The sequence below is a fragment of the Mytilus trossulus genome, chromosome 12 (genome assembly GCF_036588685.1).
Source record: "Mytilus trossulus isolate FHL-02 chromosome 12, PNRI_Mtr1.1.1.hap1, whole genome shotgun sequence".
NCBI classification, from domain to species: Eukaryota; Metazoa; Mollusca; class Bivalvia; order Mytilida; family Mytilidae; genus Mytilus; species Mytilus trossulus.
Genome location: NC_086384.1, coordinates 24,390,309 through 24,413,379, shown reverse-complemented (window position 1 = coordinate 24,413,379; position 23,071 = coordinate 24,390,309). Strand labels below are relative to the sequence as shown.

Below are 23,071 nucleotides of genomic sequence, written 5' to 3'. Positions count from 1 at the left end.
TTATACCTCAATCTAACGACTTTATTATCTTCCATTAAAATACCTTAAACATCTGTATCTAACATCGGTAAAATCGTATGTTCCCTTTTTAGTATTGACCTATCAGACGACATCAAGTTCGTTTCCAAGGAAACATAAAATAACATACTGGAACGACTTAAGTGTTCTGTTATTGGCTGATCTTTTGGCTGTCACCTGTTCCTGGTCATAAATCTGACATATTTATGAAAACCGAAATCGTGAAATAATTTTCATTTATTTTTGACACCACTTGAATACTCAGCATGATCCGTGTTTAACCTTCGATATTGGGTTTTTGCCTTATTATGTGATTGATGGCTGTAAACAAGACAGTTTGTCACAAACTTTTGTAAACATAGAAAGGAAGTAAAGTTCTCATAAATTAAGGTCGATTTAAGCGTTGATCTTATATTAAAATCTGGTAAAAGGAGATCTGTTATTAACTTGAGGAATCTTGTTTAGCCATTTTAACTGTTATTTTATGTGTCTTCAATCTATGTTGTAATGTGACACTATATTGTTTTGAGTGAGGGTGAATGTTGGTTCCTATTAAAACGTTTGAATCCGCTGTATTTGTTAACATCTGCATGACATAAGGTAGGAGGAACATGATGCTCAGTGATCGCTTGTTGATGCTGTTCAAAAGTATTTCTTCTGCGGTTTTTTTTACATAAATAAGACCGTTGGTTTTCCGGTTTGAATGATTTTACACTAGCCATTTTTGGGGCCCATTAAAACTTGCTGATTGGTGGGAGTCCATGATTTGTGTTGAAGACCGTAATTTGACCGAAAATGGTTTACTATTACAAATTGTAAATTGGATTGAGAGTTGTTTCGTTGGTTTCATTGGCACTTATACCACATCTTCTTATATCAATCAACAAAGAAACTAACACTAAACTATGTTTTAACTATAGAGTGATCATTTGTGTTTGTAGATCCTGAGGATGGTGGTACGAATACAAGATTTAAGTATACACTGTATGCCCGTGAATCCATAAAAGTTATTATCTTAAATAAGACAAAAATTGTACAAATGTTTTACCACCAGTGGCAAATAGTTCACGCATACTCATAACAATATTTGAATTCCAAGAAGGGAAGTTGAAATCAGCCCTTTATATTTAAATTGACGGACGCCAACAGGAGTTGATTGCATTGACCGTTATTGAATATTCGTTTCACGGATTATGGCGGATATGTTCCAAGAGTCGTAACTATAATCCCTTCCATTTCCTCCCGATTGTGACCCTACCCATCTTCGCTAGCCAAGGGTTACGATCCACTCCCGCTCTCTTCTGAAGGCTAGCGAAGATGGACCCTACCGAATTATACTTGTAACCGGGTTTAAACTCACACGAAAAACTCGGTGTGTGCTACGTGTGGAGCTTACTCTGTTTATCCTTCTTTAGCATATGAGATCGGCCAAATGTAAAAAAAAAATTAACGAAAAATAAATATTTTACACATCAACAAACGACAACCACTGAATTACAGGATCTTGACTTGGGACAGGCACATACATACAGAATGTGGCGGGGTTAAACATGTAATTGCCAGCCCCCCCCCCCCCCCCCCCCAAAAAAAAAAACCCAACATCCCTTACCTGGAACAGTGGTGTGATATTAAAACATAATAACGAATTATAAAAAACAGCTAAGGAAAACTTAACTCATCAGATGGATGAATAGAAATACATGTGAATAACAAAAACACACGGTAGACGTGGCCGGGTACTTGTATATCCCAACAACATTACAAAAAGACACTAAGCACTGATAATAATTTAATTTAACAAAAGATAATTTTTTTTTTATATATATTCAGTATCCTTTAATGTCCAGTGGAAAAAATATTTCTGACTAAGCCGGTGAATGATATACACACACACAAACAGTATTACAATGAAGTCGGATAAGGTGAAGGAAACATTTTTGGACGATTGTTATCTGTTTAAGTAACGTCCAGTGGGAAACATATTATGCATGTGCACCACGTAACAACTAAATAATACAGCAAATAGGTGTTTTATTTTACTTTCAGCGGGAACATGGGGCAACTATTCCTATATCAACATGAGGCATTGAATTCATCGTCCTAGCTATTCCGGCAAGACGTGGCTGCGTGTTTATACATCCCGCACACCAAGACGGACTTTTTGTTTTATCTTGGATTTTAATGCCAAGTGTTCAAGGATGATAAATCAAATATTATAGTGTAAACCATTATAATTTACATTATAACATACATTTTTTGGTCCCTTATATTATTATCTATTGTTGTGTTTTTTCTAATTCTCATGGTGATATGTTTTGCGTTTAATTTTGTAAAAATTCAGTTCGGGAATTTAAGAAATAACTTGTTGTTATTTTTTATTAATCCCTATTTCTTTCTCTTGGAAATATTTTAAACTACTCGATCGTGTCACGAGGTATAACGGAATCTATACAGACGTGGTTAATTAATTTGTCTACCTAGTATGCAGAAACAATTACTTTGGATTATGCCCCCTGCTTAATAATACATGTACTGATTTTTAGATAATGTATCAACACAATATAATTATTCTCATTTATTAATTATATAGATAATCATTAGTGTCATCTTGTTCTGACATATATTTGTGTGTAAAAAAATGGTGTCTGTATATAACTAAACTTTGCTAATCTATATGGGATAATTGAGTAGTCTCACAGCAAAAACGCAACACAACAATACATATATCCCTGCATTAAAGTTCGTATTTGAAATTTGATATTTTGAATTGTTTAAAACATTAAGCTGACTTAGAATGACTGTGAATGAATCCCCATTTGAAATTCACAAGATCACGGTGTAATTTGTTTTCATGTTTGTCTTATTCCGTTAAATCTGAAAGTTCCATAACACAAGAAAGTTTTTAATTTTTTGAGATATGAAATAATTTGAATTCAAAGTATTTTTGACTGGTAGTTTTACATTTATTTATTTTTTCGGATGCCACACAAAATATCCTAAGCTCCTATTTTCATTCTAATGTTCTGCTCCAAATGCTGCTGGTGATATTTGCTTTTATAACTTTGCATAGTGACTATTGCAAACATGTGCAAATGCATTGACACGAATTGTGTCATTTGCATAGAACTTGGGACTGTATTTCAAAACACTCAAATGATATTATAAAGTTCTCAACTAATTTTGTTTAAGATTTGAAGCTACATGTAGCTGTCTACATTACCAAGGCGGTGGCATATATTAGTATAAATCATTAAAACAAATTCTTGTTTTTCGTATTAATGGACTTTCACACTTATTCAAATTTGTATCACCTCTGCAGGTGATTAAATACATGCACTGTATATCACAATAACAACAATTGTTTCGAAATAAATAAGCTTAAGAGCTTACCACATGCACTTATGAATGGATCGTTATTTTAATTTTTGAGTACTACTTTAACAAGCTGAATAAGTGCATATAATTTGAAAAAAGAGAGCATTGCTCTGTTGAGCTATTGTATTTTATTTTTCTTTGATCTGTGTTTTGAAAACACCAAAGGTGCATGCGCCCAAAATAAATTTTGAGTACTCTTCTAATGAAATTGAGTTGTGATTTCCCTTTCTGGAGTGTGGCCATAACGTTAGCTAGAGGCATTAGCGCGGTAATCTTTATAATTTGATTAACCCATTCATGAGTATTGATAATTAAATTGTTTATTAATTAATATTGTGATTTTAATAACAATCACACAATATAAGAAATCAACATATGTTCTTTTGTTTGTTTCTTTAATCAATGTCTTTTTCTCACCTTTAATTAAACCAATTAATTAATTTACACCTGTTAGGTACTTTTACATGTACATGAAAATTTCTTCCATGGGAAAATATGTAAATATGAAAAATTAGAAAAAAATGTTTACTCTTAATTTTGTTTAACAATTGTAAATAAGTGATGTCATCATGAAATAAACAGTTGTTACTTGGTGTTTTAGTTGTTGTTCCCTCCCCAAAACCCCTCTGATATCAACCGGTCTGATATCAACAATTAAAAGAGATAAATCCAAACAAAATTAACAAATCAGTTGAAATCTATACAGAAAATATAAAAGATGAAATACCAAGTTTGCTCAAAATGTCGCGGCTGAATTTCTACATCCATCAATAAATACATCAAGGTTAAAGAACTGGAATTTCGGCAACCAAGACTTCATTCTCCAGTACAAAGGTTTTGCATTGGAGAAAACAGTACAATTTTAAGCATTTAATATCCAATTCTTTAGATTAACATTAAAGACGGAAAACGTTTTTAAGTAACAGAAGATTTATTATATTACCTTTATTGATAAATGCATAATAATTATAATTTACATTCTAAATGCACGCATCTCTGCGACCCCGATACCCCCTTCACGTACAAATAAGGGAATTTCTTCGACAAGAGAAGTCTTTCGGATATACTTTGTTTGACATGCATCTCCAACACGTAAAAACAATGTTTTTTTGTTAAAATTTCGAGTCGATCTTGTTCTAGTCTAGACGTCAAAAGAGTGAAATTTGCAGTCATTATCAAGTCAGAAAAACTTGCCACTGAACTGTTGACTACCTCAGGCATAGATTACCTTAGCTGTATTTGGAAACACTTTTAGGAATTTTGGATCTCAATGCTCTTCACCTTCGTACTTTATGTGACTTTTTTTTTTAAAACTTTTTTGGATTCGAGCGTCACTGATGAGTCATTTGTAGACGAAACGCGCGTCTGGCGTATATATAAAATTTAGTCCTGCATGGTATCTATGATGAGTTTATTTACTGTATCATAAACAGTCTAATTTGATCAAATGAAATTTTAAAATGACTGTCATCTTCTGATGTTGTCCATTCTCTCTAATAATACCTGCCTGTTACATTTCTTATGTATATATTACCATAATTATCAACATAAAAAAAATCGTTTATAAATTTCGGTCGAATATACATTTACATGCATGCTTGAATTATTTTCAAGTCTCAGTATTTTACAAATTCTTAAATCTAGTTTACAATATAACCTATTAACTCCCAGTCTTTCAGCAGCTGGGGAGAATTTCAAAGAATGAACCCAAGCGAAGTCAAAAGAAAAAGTTTTTTCCATAAAATTCATAATTTCAAATTAAATTTAAAATGGTTGAGATTTCTAAACATCACACAGTTTATTTGCACATTATGTAGTACGGGGCTATTAATCACGAACGACAACTCGGCATGAGTTCTATGAAGACTTAAATTTATTTTTAAAGATGTCGCGCTGAGACGTTTTATGTTTACTAAAAATGTATTTAATAAGATTGAGATAGTTCACGGAGGGCCATCGGATAACTTTTAAAAACGAAGTAGCATGGATGTTTAAAATTTTGTATTTTAAATTACTGCTTGTACTTGACTCATAGCCTAAGGCTTTCCAAGGTCTAGCTTCACGTCTACTTGCGAGTAGTATTGGTTGATTTATTGTTGCTTGCTTGAGGTCCAGTGACAAATATTTCACGCATATTTATGACGTGTTCAAGTAACAAATAATACTGGTACATGTATGTTCTGCAAGGTCGACCGTGGTGAAAGACAGAACATTTAAACCACCATTGAAAATAAGGGTATTATAAGGGGCTGGACACAATGTTTATTTTTCACCCAGAAATCTTGGAACTTAAACAAAACAAGGCATCATATTTAAAGTCTCCGTTTTGGATGGACGTGGCTTTGTATTTATACATCCCACACATCCAAATAGATACATTTTATATACCTCCACTTTAAAGAAGAGTATTACAACGGACTGGACGCAAACATTATTTTTTATGCTGAGAGCTTGGAACTGAAACAATACAAGGCATCATATTTAACGTCTCCATTTTGGATGGACGTGGCTGTGTACTTATATACATCCCGCACATCCAAATGTATTTTTTCGTCATCAACATTATGACATGCTATACATATAGAGAAAAAGAAGGGAAGAAATGAAGAAGATGTAATATGGGTTTATACATCTATGCTTTGAGAGAGAACACATTTATTCTTATTCTATCAAAATGACAATATTTTTTTTACACCCAAACCTCTGATTTCTACCACAAAATTTTACGGGGTGACATAATCATTTCGAATCGTGAATTATTTGAAAATAAGAGTTAGGAGGTACATGACCGTCGAGCCTTTTTCTTGAATGTAAACACAGATGACAATATTGTTTATAATCAATTCAACAGGGCTCGTGATGTTTAAATAAAACCTTTGTACAAAGTTTACTGCATATTTGTACAACTCTTAGATTATCTTTAGTCAAAATTTGACAAATCGGAAAATAATTACAAACTTTCGATGAAGCAATACAAAAATCTAGTTTTAGGAAATAGGTCGTACCCTGTGATATCTTTTCGTCAGAGGATGATCAGAGTACGATTTTGTAGTTTCAAACTACATTAGGCTTTGGAGAAATCTTTAAGGTGTATATGACAAGGTTTTCGATTTCTAGAAGTCGACACTCATCATTGACATATGCAGATATAAAGAAGTGTAGTAGAAACAACGTTCGATCTGGGAACATTATATATCTATCAAAGTATGTTTCCCTGGTTATATATGAACACTCTGAATATCAGAATGTAGTTCTAGCAGAGACATATAAATGTGTATATATGTCTCTGGTTGTAGTGTGTAACAAAAATGATTCAAACTATAGGCGTAGACATGGAAAAAAACCTCGTTAGCCGTCTATCGAACCTCCTCAGACAAACACTCGATTTTCTACTGTAGTTTATTTTTTCATATTTGCAATCAAGATTACAGATGGGGAATTGAAAAACATATAATAGTAATAGTTATTATAATTACAATAACATACGATGAATTCGTGTGATCTTAAAAGAAAAATTGGTTATTTACTCTGCAGATCATATCAAGAAAAATCACAAAACGAATAGTCTAGCATCCAAGTAATATATAATCAATTTATTTGTGGTACATTTTGATGTAGATCAGGAGAAAATACATATTTTGATATACATATTGATATATAGGAGAAGTGCTGCTTAAATGTTATAACCACAAATTGTTTAGATCGGGATCTAGGATATAAATTCTTTACACGAAATGGAAGGAATTATAGTGCAAATCATGTGATGTGTAAATGGTGATTTCACTTTTTATGTCATTATCTCAGACACCTAGAAATAAATTATTTTCGCATAAAATTCCTTTGTTTTGCATAAAAGAATTTTTGAGTGTTTCACATCGGGTCAAATGTATATAACGGATTGGACTCTAGGAATAGACAGTTGATATTGACACAGTCCATAATCTATATTTTGTATACACTATTAATTAAATTGGATGTTTTTAAGAAATCAAATGGATGTAAAATATAACACATTAAACATATTGAATATTTAAATAACTTTGTTTGAATGTGCGAATATTAACACAACGTGCTTGCCTCTGAATGAAAAATTCAATATAAATTTGCTATGCAAATATAACTGAAATGAATGCTAACTTTGTTGAGATCGATTTTAAAGGGATTAATATAAATAAGAACACTAAAGAAAGTGTTTCTAAATATACAATGTCGATTTTTCTCCATCACAAAAATGAAATAGTTGTTTATGATATGATAACGTTGTTTCATTCTAAATTTTAACAGACGTAATTTAAAATGTCATGCAATTCTCATAATTGATATTGTTTCTGGTGTACAATTATGAGATAAAAATCTGTCATTCATTCATATTTCTATAAATATTCACGGAAACTGTTTATCTAATTGTAAATCTATTGTATAATTACATTTTTACATCGACTTCTTAATTGTACTTTTACTCAATTTGTCGACATCCATTACCGGCCAACCATGACGGTGATTGTTTTCCGGTTGAGTTGAGCCAATCACGGGTCAATATTTTGTCAAGTGGGCGGAGCGATTGAGTAAAGAGGACGAGCAATCAAAACGATTATGTGATAAAGTATGTCCTTACTTTTTCTTTCATTCATAGTATACGATATCCTCAGTGAAATAGTTATTTATTTTTGTCAAATCGTCCGTGCTATTTCAGGAAACGTGTTGGTTATATAATCCTGAAACACAATATGTGATGAAAAAGAAGTAAAACTTCAATAGCGGAATAAGTGTATTTATTCGAAAATATAGCGATGGAAAACTATATAAATCACACAACTTTATCGAACTGAAAATGTGAAACTTGCAGGCTTTAACACAGAAACACTTAGATAGAAATAAGCTTTGGTATATGGAACTTGTGTAAATTGTGAAGAATATACTTCGTATGAAGAAACGTGATTCTTATTAAAAGTGCCAAAAGGATGACCCGTTTGGATATGAACACTATTTCTTCAGGATTTTGTATTCTGTTACAGTTTTTAACGTTTGTTGGTGGAATACAGTGGCTGTAAGTATTATGTTTTTGTATAATTTTCCAATAATGTTTTGAAACAATTTAAAGGTACTGTGGCTGCTGCACTTTTTATAAAAGTATTCCAATATATAACTTATACAACTTTATGTAGCATCCAGGAAGAAGCTGAACTGCAAATTCTTCGGGCATCTATATACATGTACGTTCCAGTTTCGAAGAAATCAGCATACATTTGACTGAAACAATGTTAGCTGAAATGCAAATAAGTTTAAGCATAGAAGTGTTAAATACTTACTAGCTTATATCTGCATTCCACAACTTATCTGAAATGATTATATACAAGCTGACATACAATTGATACTTTAATCTTTCAGGCATTAAAATTGAAATCTCTACCCCTACAGCTTTAAGCCACAAACTTAGATTTTATTGACAAGTTTTGCTCAGTTGTGAATAAAGAGGTGGTTAAAGCTTACAAATACCACAGAAAAACAGGTACACATTCGTATCTACTAAAACAAATATCATTTATTAAGAACGAAAGCTAGCCAGGATAAGAGATGTAGATATCAGTTTCTTGATTAATAACGGTTGACTTTGATATATTTTTATTCAGATAGTGTACATAGGGGTCAGGTTGTCTAAGGCCACTAAATTGATGTACCTACTAATGAAACAATGCTATTTACAAATGTGTTAGTCTCGCCGGTAGTCTTACATGTACTAGACAAACTGAGATAGAGAGATAGGATGAGGGAGAAATAGAAAAAGGGCGAAGAAAAGACTATCATCCATAACACAAGAAAATAGCTCCATTGATTTGAACGTTAAATTATAATGCATTTGAAAAAATTGAAAAAGCTAGACACTCATTTCTTCCTAGATGGAACTCAACTTTCTTTAACCTACTAGTACTTGAGTTGAAATTAGCATATTCATTCCGTACATGTGTTGGGTTTAAACTATAAATATGATAATGTACTTAATTTACAAGAGGTTTCGCTTGTTTTCACTGTTGGTTGATTATTAGAATTGTCTCGGTGTTTTTACATATGTTTTATAAAATTTCTCACACTTTTAATCTCAAACATATCCCACTGAAGATTTATTTTCAAATTAAAATTTATTAACAATGAAAATCAAACTTTAACCTGATTTGAATACATTTTTCTATCAACAAAACAGATGTGGGTCTTTTTAATAATTTTAAATTAACCCATTACTTTATGAACTTTTTGTTGAAATGTGCACCGTAAAATTTTACTATTCTTTCAAAATATTTTTGGTATTTTATCATAGTTTTGACAATGAAGGGTTATTGATAAGGGAGATAAATCAAAAGCTTTTGTTAACATTAAAGTAGAACTTAACATTAATTTAACAATGCTACAAGGTTTCCAATAAAGTTTTTAATTCCGCACTTAACGAAAGAACACCTCTTTTCGACGAACCACAATCAATGTCGTGAAGTCTTGATTTAAATAGTTGTTTGTTGATTATCGAAGTATTCTCCTTTAATGATATGGAGAAATTCTTTACATACAAAACTAATCAGAGAGCATGAATCAATGAATGTAAAATGGATTTGACAGGCTTATTTAAATGAAGATATTTCATCGAATTATCCCCCTTCAATTCAACACGTTATCAATAGGGCTGTTTGATATTGATAGTCAGATAACACAGAAAAGACTTCAAATTTTGTTGCTTTATTAAAATATAACAAAGGTACAGATGAATTTAGTAAAAATACAAACAATCGGCTAAACAAGGGCGTCGTACCAAAACTTAATGTCACTTTTTATTAAATACAGGAAAAACAGATTTTTTTGTAAACCCAGATGTGCATTAAAATTGTGAAATCTACTTGACGGGTTCTTTTCAAGTCTGTCGACCCACCCGACTTTATTTTAACACACCCTTGAAATTTGACAGTCAGAACTGGACGTTTTGGGAGAAACTTTTCATTAACTCATAAGATATTAATTAAATGATGTTTCAGTGACAATTTCGTATTATGAATAAAAAGTATGGCGACAGCGTCCCAGGCTCCAAATACAAATTAAAAAATTTACAGGCCCTGGGAAAGGCGGACGTGTGACATTTGAATTATTTGTATTTAAAAACTTTATGACTTTTTTGACATTACAAATGTTTGTGTTCAAAAGCTTAGTGCTCTTTATTATTCCGTTTTCATCCAAATTTCCTTCACTATAATAAATGAAAGTAACAAATGTACATTGACCTCAACAAGACGGCATTTTTGATGTGATAGTGTTAAAACTAGAAAATTTTGTGTAACACATTGTCCTAAGGATATTAAATGATATGAATTATGTTTTACAATAATAACCAAAGGCTTTTGATAAATAATATAATTAACTTTGTCAGTTTCTGTCATTAGATTTGAGTAACGAGTAAACAAAAACTAAACAGATAATAGATATTACATTTTGTTTAATTGTACATTTTCAATCAAATTGTATAACCAGAAGGAATTATTTGGCAGCAAACTATGTATCACTGAAATCGACACTTGAAATTTAACTATTTTATTTACCTTCAAGAAATGAAATCTTGACAAATCGTTTTTTTTTAAATACCAACACCTTTTTTAAAAGTTTGTCATCTTAATTTGTTACGTTTTTTTTTAAATATCACCCTTTTTGCCTTTCTTTTATTTTGTCAGTATCGTCTCGAGTTCTGTATCAAAATCATTTATTTATTGAAGATTGGTTAATGTTTTAAACATCCAAGAGTCAGTATTTTTATACACTTGACGATAGTGATATTCTATTGAAGATACAGTAATGGAGAATAAAATCTGACAACATAATGTTTCTACATTTGCACGGCCATAAAACGTATTTTGTTAGCGGTGATTGACAAATAGAAATTATATAAGCCTTGCAGAAAAATGTTTTAACAGACAAATCACAACTTATTATATGATTTAATGGTTTGGGATAACATTTGTAAACAGCTAACCATTTTGTCAGAACAGCAAATTGCACATTTGTTTGCAGACGACATATAAATCATAATTTATCCCGCCATTTATTACGCGTTTAATGTGAACCGAGGTGTCCGAATAGCACATTAAAAATTACTACTTGACAGTAACTGTTGTAAACATTTGTTGGTCATACATTTGGCAAACTATTGAAATAAGTTCTTCGTTTATCAGATAGTAATGGCGTGAAATTTGCTGACAATTTCATCTGATTGACAACACCAATTAATTATAAATAGATCTGACAAATTGTAATGCAACATCAGAGACACCCGACCTATTAACATCAACATGCCAAAGAAACAACATGTTGAAAAGATGTTAGATATGTATATACAATTCAACAAGTCCTTTTAAGATATAAAAAAGAAGATGTGGTACGATTGCTAATGAGACAACTATCCATAAGAGACGATTACTGTCGAACCGCTTTTTTTTAAACCGCCCATTCTCAGAACTTCATAATGTGAGGTTCCAGATTATCTATAAGAAGAGTCAAAGATTACTTACATAGTTGAATACTGTATACTGTCCTGATTTTCGATCTTCTAAACGGAATAGATTTATCAAGATCTTTTCATTATTTCATTTCATTACAAAAAATACTTTCAAAAATATTATTTGGCGTAGAATTTGATTTTCCATGATGAAGAATTTGAACTGGTTCCATAGCTCAAAATGACCCTTATAGACTAAAATATGGGTAGGTTTTGAGAGTGAAACAGAAGCTGAAACTGATATATCATCATCTGAACTATTTTGTATCGTTTCGCTTCAATTTGAAGTGTTTTGTTTGTTACTAGTATAATTGTAATTTCTTAATTTTTGTTTTTACAGGTCGTTGGCCAAAATGTCCAGTCTTTCAACTATACAGATTCCAGAAACATGTGATTCACTCGTAGGACTTGTTAAAAGACAAAGAAAAATTTGTCGTAAAAATATTGAAATTATGGACAGTGTTAAAAACGGTGCTAATAACGCTATACTAGAGTGTCAATATCAATTTAGAAATAGACGATGGAACTGCAGTATGGTGGAGACAAGAAATATATTTGGAAATGTTTTAAAATTAGGTAGGTGTGACCTCTATTTTATGTATGTTTCTTGTGTAAAAAATCACATTAAAATTCACAAAGAGTGATGTAACTGAGAGGCACATATAGATAACGAACAACAAAGTATCAGAGATACACAACACAACAGAAATGCCTTTGTTATTCAATTGATTTCATTTTCGTTTTTCTTTCTTTCTTATGCTTAAAAAGACTTCGTATATAAACGCTACACATAAATGTTATACGGGAAAATTACGTTACATTCATTTTTCTAACTGTAGTATTTGATTGAAAAGTTTTTCTAAACTTTAGGATTTGACAAATCCCACATACGTATGATTATGACCTTTAAAACAAATAAATACCAAATAAGATCAAAGGAAGAAGGTGTTGACAACATCTATCAAATAGTTCTTAAACGTCATGGATTTAGTTACATTTTAAAACAGACAGAATGAAGCTGTAAAAGCAACATTCGACTTTCATTGTTTTCTAAACCAGAATCAAATAGTTAGTTAATCGTGTAAATATTTGCACAATTAAACGACGTAAATTTGTAAATAGTAGTTGGGTGTATGCGGGGGAGTTAATATATTATCATTAATTTGGACTTTATTAGAGTTTTGTGGTCTTGTTTTTACAGTATTTCGATTTTGGATGATACATTCGTCATGAAAAGACAGATATATTCACAAATTCGTGAATTTGCAAATAGGAACACCTTACATAAAGCATAAGATACTTAAAATTTGCCATTTATCGTGTTTAAAATCAATCTATGTTATTCAGAATACACGATATAACTTGTATTCTAGCCATAAGCAAGAACGACGAATAGATTTTAGTCTACTCAGATAATAAATGCATTTTATATAAGACATATTGTATTTCAACTCGCCTTATGGCTAAGGTGGACTCATAATCCTTAACATATTAATACTTTAAATATTCGTTCAAAGTAAACGTTTAAACTAGAAATTACAGTTGTAAATTGAAGAGACATCCTGATTCATATAAAGATATTCGAGGTTGGTTTGCTTCAAAGAAATGAGGTCCTCGTTTTCATTAGAACAATAGTTTATTTGCTATTCTTGATGTCCCTTTTTTGCGTTATTGGTTTATTTTGGTTAACTGTATCGTTTACATACTATTTTGGTTAACTGTATCGTTTAAATACATGCTTTAAAGTTTCCTTTTATTCATATCCATCTTGATATTTTCAGGCACGAGAGAAGCATCGTTTGTGCACGCGCTGTCGTCTGCGGGAGTGGCACATGCCGTTACTAGGGCTTGTAGTAGTGGCCGCTTAACACAATGTGGTTGTGATAGAACAGTTAGTGGACCTAGTGACCAGGGATTTGAATGGTCAGGGTGTTCAGACAATATTGCTTTTGGAATAGCATTTGCAAAAACATTTGTTGACGCTAGAGAAAAGCGTAAAAGAAAAAACAATAAAAATATAGGAAGACAATTAATGAATATTCATAATAATCAAGCTGGAAGAAAGGTGAGTTTATATCGAATGTACTATCAAATATGTAAATACCATCCCTACATAACACATATTCGTACGGATATTTAAAATATATAACAGCTTTTTGAGTATAATAAACATTCTGGATTAGGTTATATATGCAAAGCTATCGTCTGTCACAAATGAAATGTACATAAGGTTAACACAATATTATTTTAACATAATATGAAATATATATTGAACTTTTGCAAACATCTGCACATCCTAAATAAACATGATTACTTATAACAAGATTTGTGCAACCTGTACGACTTTCTTTGATGAAAACTACTTTTTCTGAACCACAAAAACGAGGTTAAAATGTAAAAGTATAATATGAAGGAATTTCAATTCAGGCATTGAATTTGAACAAGTGAAGCACAATTTAATGGCCTCATGTCGATTTCTTAATACAATATGATTAAAGTTTAATACCACCAAGCCTTTATTAAGATGAGACTGGGCGAATGATTTATTAGATACCTGGACACATTACCCCCATCATTTTCCGTTTCAATCAAATTTGGGATGTTTCCCAGGTGGAATAATAATACGAAATCTAACATAAATCTTACGACTAATGTTAGAGGATACAATACACTCGATATATTTTATGTCATGATCGTATTGTTGACGATTTTTATTTACATGTAAGGACTTTACACCTAAAACCCACAACTGTCAGCCTGATGTCTATATTAGACAACATTTCTTATTAGTATACATAATACTCTCCTTTCCATTTAAATGCATTTCAAATAGATATGATAGATTATTTGTTTTTTAACAAATATAAACTAATATACTTGTCATATATTTATGAATAAAGAGGAAGGAAAAAGTATGAACAAGCACAATTGTCTACCTCTTTCTAAATGATTTTATATAGGATAAGTTTTGTTGTACAAACAAATAATTTTTACGAAAAATAACTTGAAACAAGGAACGAACAAAGAGTGCTATGAACGTTTCTGCTCCATCACAATACATCGATGCCATGCAAGAGGTTCTGAATGTTATGTTAGGGGCTTATTGAAATATTATGATGGTTGTACGTGTATATAAAATGACAATATACGCCGATTTGATGGGATGAAATGGACTATTTTATATCTTTGTAATAGCGTCAAAGTACTCGACGATAAATGAATTTGACTATTTTATATCTTAGTAATAGCGTCAAAGTACTTGATTACATGTTCCCCGTGTTTTAAGCAAGTAAGTTAATATTTTGGTGGCAGTCAATGCTAGTTTTGTTCCTAATGTACAACGCTGGATGATTACTTTCAATGGACCCGAATGTAATTTATATAAACTCCATTTCAAGTTACATTACTTCAAACTAACAAAACGTATAAAAACTGATATTTTAGTACGTAATGAAGCATGCAAAAGATTACTTTTTCCGATTAACTTGGCTTTTACGGGCAATTTAATATCAAAACAAATTTTAAAATTCAAAAAATTCAATTTTTAATGTTGAATTTTATTTCGAAGGATTGAAATTTTATTTTTTAGTAATGTCAAAAGTTAAGGTCTATACTCTCTTTAAATTTTAATGCAAGAGCTTTTTGAATTACGGGGTTGATTAGAAATTGTAGAATGTTTATATACGAAACACATATTTTTAAAATTACGACTTTACTATCCTTTCATCTCCGTCGTTCCATTAAAAATGCATCTGTTCATATAATTGAACTGCTTTATAAGAATTAAACAAATGAAGTTTATTTTGGAATGCTTAATTTTCGATGTAAGACTTATTTGAGCTGTCGAGTCATGCTCGTGAAACTGTTCGACTTTTGGACAATAACGGGGTTTTTTTTGCGCTCAAATACGTAATCAGCAAAGTAAGTAAAGGAATTTTAAACGATTACCATTGATCCATAAGTGCCTTACACATTTACTAAACTATTCAAATAAAAGAATATCTCTTAGTTAGTCTATATATATTTTCCTTATTAGACTAATCTAAAGATTTATGTCACATAGTTGTACCAACAGACTGCTTATTATCTAGTTTAAGACTGTTCCCTCGCACCCGATCGTATGTACACGCAGTAATTACATCGTAAATGATTCGACACTCATTTTCTTGAATATGGACGGATTATCGAGGTCCATTCAGTGTAAGGATTTACGACTTCCATTTTCGATCATAAATATTCGTTCTACAAACATACTATATAGTATCACATAGATACACTTCTTTTTATATTATAATTATCAAGAATTGCCTAGATACCTGAAGATACGTTTCAGTTCTATACCATTCATCATCTCCTGTATGTCTATTCCGATTTGTTGACAGGGGGATTTAACATTATGATAAAAATGCAATTTTGTCCCAAATAACAACGCCTCGCCAAGGCTGATAATGTCTTTTGTTAATGACACGTCCTGAACTATGCCTATTAATACTCTTTCAGAAGTTCCCACGACAAGTAAAAAAAACTTAAATCTTAAATATGGGTGAACTATTTGCAACTGAACTTTCAAAAAATTGTATATCCAATCTTATTCTTGAAATAAAACTGCAATTTTCTTGATTTTTTTAATGAGGTACTTGTCACTGGACAATGCAAACACATATATTGCCACTGGACTTAAACTAAAAAACAATCAAATCAAATTTTTGAAAAAACAGCAGTTGTCTTAGATATTGATCAAGTATTTGCAACTGGACATTACTTAAACTCAAATCAAATCAAATTCTTGAAAAACTAATATTAACTATAGACTAGCACGAACAGGAGACATATTTATGAAAGCTAATTATACAATTCTAAGATGTTATGATACCAGTCTTAGTTATTACGTTCACATCTTGATTGATGTCAGGTCACGTGATCAGGGTCAGTTTATGTTTGTTAGTAGTGAAATATTTATAAACATTGCTCAATATGTGTTGAAATGTAAATTCCAAAATTGTGTCAGGAATAGTAATTATGACACAGAAAAACGTCTTCATCGATTGTAAACACAAACACTGACACGCAAAACATATACTTTAGAACCTGCTGAAGGAGACAAAACACATGTGGTTATACGTCAATGAGACAGTAACCTAACATATACTTCACATTCCGTTCGAACTTTGAATAAAAGAGGGGTAACGTAATAGGACGTTTTTCAAAATCAAGATCTATAAATACGTTTTCACAAAATATGCCATGAATTATATATGAATGAGACAAACATTATGTGGGTTTACATCAGTGAGACAGCAACCTAACATCTACTCCACATTCCGTTCGGACGTTGATTAAATTAGGGTAACATAATACGACGTTTTTTTCAATATAAGATCTATAAATATTTTTTTACAAAATATGCCACGAATTATAGCAGTCGGTCAACACAACAATGTGACAAATAGTTTCGGATTAAATACATTTTTGACTTCCTTTTCAAGTGACCTTTCGATTCACACTTACATGCCAATCACTGCTGTAAGGAAATCAAAGTTAACAGTTATGGCAAAGATAAATTGATAGGTGATCACTGGGTTATACGTGTCGTATAGTTATTAATATGACATGCATTCGGTTAACATAAAGCATTTTGACATGTGTATTTTAAAAATTTTGAATTGCAAAATTATTAATAATTACTTTTGAAACAAGGCCTTGGTATTGAAATTTTTTTAAAGATATTTTTTTAGTTCACTTTAATATTATTGTTTTCATTTTTTTTTGCATTGTCACTTTCGATCAAAATGAAACTCATTGATATTGTGTAATGTTATTCTATACAATGAGTAATACCAGTATAGTACATTTAGAACGTAATGTTTAATTGAGAACTCAGATAGTAAAAGTAAAGAAATCAAAAATTGTTATTTATTAAAAAAAAAGTAACCTCTTGAATGTCGTGTGCACGGTGTAGTTTTAAGGGTATAACCTCATCCTTTATTCAGTGATATACTGCACTGTAATAAAATTGTCGTTTGCGGAAAATCCCCTCACTGAATTAAGTTGAAATAGGCAGCCAAAGAATCCGATCAAGATTTGCGAGAGTATCCTCCCTTCTAATGGATTAAGGACCCTTTTTAACTGTGGGTATATTAAGTTGGCATCGATTCGCAGTGAAGTCTGTTTTTTCAATCATCATTAAATCGTAATCATCATAGCTGAACGCCGTCTGTGTTATCAACAATAAGAAGTGTTTCTCTGGAGGTTTACAAATTCAAATATTTATACGTATAATTCTATATTTTTGGCACCATTTCTTAATTGTCAATCCAAACTTTCCTTATATTTAATTAATAATACAATTCTGGGTGCACTTGACGAGAAATTGAAAAAAGTTTATTTATACAATGATAAAGTATAAGCTGTTTTGGAAGAGAAATTAATAGAATCGGTATCACTTACTATACACAAAGAGAACAACGCCATCATATTTTGGAGTTTTCTAACGCTCATATTGCAACATATTATATTCAATGACCGTGATTTACAAGTAAGAAAATTCAATTTGCTTTTCAAAGGACGTATTTACTTTTAATTGTATTTTTTCATACTCTTAATAATTTTCAAATATTGCACCTAGCTAGCCAAATGTTTTCGACTTTAATTGATTAGTTGTTAAATCTTCAAAGGCTGAACCTGATTTACTTTATATTCCAATATAAACAAATTGCAATCTGATCATTTATTTTGTACCTTTATCTTCATATACTGTTACAAAGCACGCTGTTGCACTTCGTTTGAAGGGCAGCAGTCTGAGGAATAATATGTGCAAGTCTTGTTTCTAACTAAGAAGTGTAATAATAGCAATGAGGCTTCTGTTTGCTTGCTGTATGGGAGAAAGGTGGTGACATTTTTTTAAGTGTACATTTAGCTGTTACCCATTTGGCTTTTTCTGTTTATTATTTTTATTCATGAAATTCAGATCCAGCGGGAAAGGGTGGTTAAAAAGGAAAGCCGCATATTTACCACATTGTATAGCTTTTAATATCGATGCATTTTAAACATATGATTTAGAATTACACTTGTCTCAGCACTTAGAAACTTAATATTCAGTAATGACTATCTACTATCATGGCAAATCTCTACGCACTATATATAAAAATGTATTTATATGTTTTTTTTCTTTGGATACATTATAAGACACATAAATAACAAACTGAGGTCAAACTTTTACATATTATTTATATATTTACCTATACATATTTATTATAAATTATCAATATGACATATGGTAGAATTTTATCACCGGTAGCCAAAATCTAAGGTGCAAAAGAGCTTCAAGGTTATATCATATCTGTCAGTAGCTGTAAATAAACTATATGTAAAAAAAAATAAAAAAAATAGGATATGAAAAATGTTTCGTCAGTAATATGTCGAGAATTTATCAAAGAAGGTTTGATATCGTGTTTTGTTGTAATAAACATTTCAAACCGAAATGTTTATCAAATCAAGCATAAATTATACGAAACAACAGAATTAATGACTTCCGGAGTATTTCACTTCCATGTCTGGAAAAAGTGCTAAAACATGGTTGTATATTTGACCTATACAAAACACAAAGAAACAAATTCCTGTCATGCCATCCGACAAAATATAGTGCTGTCGTCGTGAAAATTACGTTGACCGCGCATTCATGCATACATAACATTTTTTGACGACTTACAAGACAGTGTACATGCTTTCGATTTTACATTTTCATCATTGATACTTTCTTTTGTAAGATTTATTAACGGTTTTATGTCTTTTTATTTCCAGAGTATCGAAAACAACATGAGAATAGAATGCAAGTGCCATGGTGTGTCAGGATCGTGCGAATTACGGACTTGCTGGCGAGCTATGCCAACCTTTAGAGAAGTCGGCTCCAAAATAAAAGAAAAATTCGACGGAGCAACAGAAGTTAAATTAGTTTATACAAACACTTTACCAAGACTTGTGCCTGTAAATCCAGAATTCAAAGCACATACAAGTTCAGACTTAGTTTATTTAGTTGCTTCTCCCGATTTTTGTGAACCAGACCCAAAATCTGGTTCTTTGGGAACAAAAGGCAGAATCTGTAACAAAAACTCCAAAGCAATTGACGGTTGTGATCTATTGTGTTGCGGACGAGGATACGAATCCCGGAAAAAGAGGATTGTAGAAAGATGTTACTGCAAGTTTCATTGGTGCTGTTACGTATCATGTCAGGAGTGCGTGCGCGAAGTCGAGGAACATTATTGCAAATGAAAGAATCAAAATCATCGGCTGTTAGTGGACTACAAAATTCACCAGAATGATATTACAGTAAAATGAAATCCAAACATTATATATCACGAGTCATAAAGTCATTTCCCGCACAAAGTGCTTGTAAAGTATTTACATGTATGCAATCGAAACAAGAAGAGGAGCTCCGAGTATGACAAGTATGAAGATGGAAGGAACATTGATCAAATGTCTTCTTTTTAAGAAATCTCAGGTTAATCAATTTCTTATCATTTACAGTAAGACTGAAAAAGGCTGTGATTATTCTGTGTACATTAACGAATATAAGGAAAGTCAAATGATTGAACTTTGTACGACTTTTGTACATTACATTCGTAATAATACTGTAAATGATACACGATATTACTTAAGCACATGTGCCTCGACAGTATGCAAATGTGTTTTGATTATGTTCAACATGTTATTACTGTAGATATTAAATACATGTGCCTTATTGTTAATGTATCATGTACGACTGTAGGTTGGTCTTCACCTTAATCATTATTAGCGTCGGTAGCACAGTAGTGGTTTCCTGTTAACACCTCGCGAAACCACTCAAGTGTAATCGACAACCTATCACTGTAAGTGCTATTGTCTGTGGTTTCACAGCTATCGCCAGTGTCACAACCGTTGTTTCGAATCTGCAATAACCATCATACCATATAATAGATATGTTAATATAAAATAGATACATTTTATATAGTTTCTATGTATGTAAAAATACTTATTTCTACTTCATATCAGTAAGCATTTATATATACTGTTGATTTCGATAACTTTTGTGACACTGGTGATGATTATTACTAAAAATGTTAATATTTATGTTAATTTATGTTAAGTATGTTTCAGCACACTGCCCTTTTCTTGCCTTCAAATTTCATTCTTTCCTTTATAGAAAATTAAATGAAAATTTCAGAAATTAAGAGTTTTGTTATAATATTGTATATTATCGCTATTTTATGCATTTTTCATTTGATCTTTTTTTGTGATAATTTTCATATCATGCTTCTCGCTTGAGATGGAAAAATTATCACTAGAAACTAAGGAGGCCACGTGGCGTTGCTAACGAAATTGACATTGAAATTTGAAAATTGACAACGTCGTCATAGGTAAAATAGCGATAAACAGATTATCATTGGTCATCTCAACTCGATTGCTTTTCTCACTTTCGCTGTACCAGCTCAAGCGAGAAAATCAATCTCGTTGAGATAATCAACGATAATCTATAAATATCTCAAGTATATGAAAAAATCTAAACAGTTCGATCGATTTTTAACAATCTTTCAATTTTCAAAATAAATGCAATATTAAAAATTAAAAGAGAAAAAGCATTAATGATAACATCTCGTAGTCCGATGCATTCATCTTTGTCATAGACAGAAATGCTAAACAGCAAAATTATTACCAAAATTTTGTTACACGAAAATTTGTATAAATTTGTATAAGAATATAGAATTTCATTTCATAAGTTGTATTCATTTATTTCATAGATGTTTAAAGGTTAACAGGGCCAAACAAAATCTCAGCATTTCCCAATTAAAATCAAAATGTATCATTATCAAATGTGCTGTTATATATTAGTATGTAGGTATATTATATACCTCTGATACATGTGATATGTTTTTGTTGTAAAATTGTCTCATGAAGTTAAAAAATATAGTAAAAATAAAATATATCTATTTTGTTATATTTGTATCTATTTCCTCCGTTGAGTATTTCGATTGACACTACTACTTGTATATATATGGAGGCTATTTTATTATCTTTGTTGATTATGTGCATCCAAAAACGATTTACTACAGAGAAAAACAAATGCTTGTAAAAATATTAGAGGGATCACGAGAACAAAAAAAAAAACCAACACCGAACACGTTTTTTTTAGCAAACCAATACAAAAACAGAAGAGGAGGGGAGTGGATTATAACTCTTAGCGAAGAGGTACAAAAACAGAATGAAATGAAAAGAGAACGGACTAAGAAATAACCCCACAAAAAGTCAGTTTCAATTTTAGTTGAAAAAGGGATAAACAAACATGGTTTCAGATTTTGGGTCGGGTTGTTGTGTCTTTGACACATTCTCCATTTCCATTCTCAACTTTATAAAAAGAACCGGGGACACAACATTAAAACAAAAGCTCAAACAAAATACACAATATTGCCTGGTTTATACATAAACAAACTGCTTTTGTTTATGTTGTTGCATTTTGTCATGTCGGACCCTGTAACGGATTACTTTACAGTGCCTGTTTTGTTCATTGTTGAAGGCTACATACGATAACCAATAACAATAAAATACACCAACGCCAGTTAATCTTGTGGATTGTTGTCTCATTGACAAATCTTCTTACTAGTATTTAAGTCATGCACATGTTTATGGCTTTTGTTGTATGCTACAATACCTTAAAGTAATGAAAGAGGTCAAGGTCACATAAGAAGTCAAGGTCACATTGGAATTCAAGGTCACATTAGTATAAGGAATACGTACCAATCTAGAAATGGCGCATAAGACATTACAGTGTTGCTCTCTTGTTCGTCCTATATTTTAAGTTTTGACAGGTTCTTATATTCTCTACACATATCTAAAGAAATCACTGAAGTATACATTTTTGTCAACTGTCAATGAAAGACATTTCAACGCGGACTTTTATGGATACTACCCGGCTTTTTACAGTCCCCGATTATCACGACGAATAAACATTAACCCATTAAAACATTTCACAAATACTTCCAAATCTAACGTCTGTAAAACCTTGGGGGATATCTTTTGTGAACTTTATTTTTGTTTTTGGCTTTAAGTCGTCAATTTAATTTTTCTAATACCGTTGTGTAAGTTATAATCATTAAAACTTTTTTTAAAGTTCTTTTATTGCGC

The 23,071-nt window shown here is 31.3% G+C and overlaps 1 protein-coding gene across 1 annotated transcript; it reads left to right on the top strand.

Moving 5' to 3' along the window:
• The first annotated feature begins 7,945 nt into the window (after positions 1-7,945).
• LOC134693438 (protein Wnt-4-like) lies at positions 7,946-21,887 on the top strand. Its single transcript, XM_063554262.1, has 4 exons — positions 7,946-8,440; positions 12,258-12,493; positions 13,699-13,982; positions 19,718-21,887. Exons 1-4 carry the CDS (start codon positions 8,355-8,357, stop codon positions 20,183-20,185), a joined length of 1,074 nt encoding a protein of 357 aa, XP_063410332.1. The 5' UTR covers positions 7,946-8,354; the 3' UTR covers positions 20,186-21,887.
• Positions 21,888-23,071: the final 1,184 nt, after the last annotated feature.

What these genes read in the sequence shown, in the direction of transcription:
- LOC134693438 (XM_063554262.1), top strand. Translation starts at nt 8,355, where the DNA reads ATGACCCGTTTGGATATGAACACTATTTCTTCAGGATTTTGTATTCTG. An exon ending in GTTGGTGGAATACAGTGGCT is followed by an intron (nt 8,441 to 12,257) that starts GTAAGTATTATG and finishes TTGTTTTTACAG; the next exon opens with GTCGTTGGCCAAAATGTCCA. An exon ending in ATAATCAAGCTGGAAGAAAG is followed by an intron (nt 13,983 to 19,717) that starts GTGAGTTTATAT and finishes TTTTATTTCCAG; the next exon opens with AGTATCGAAAACAACATGAG.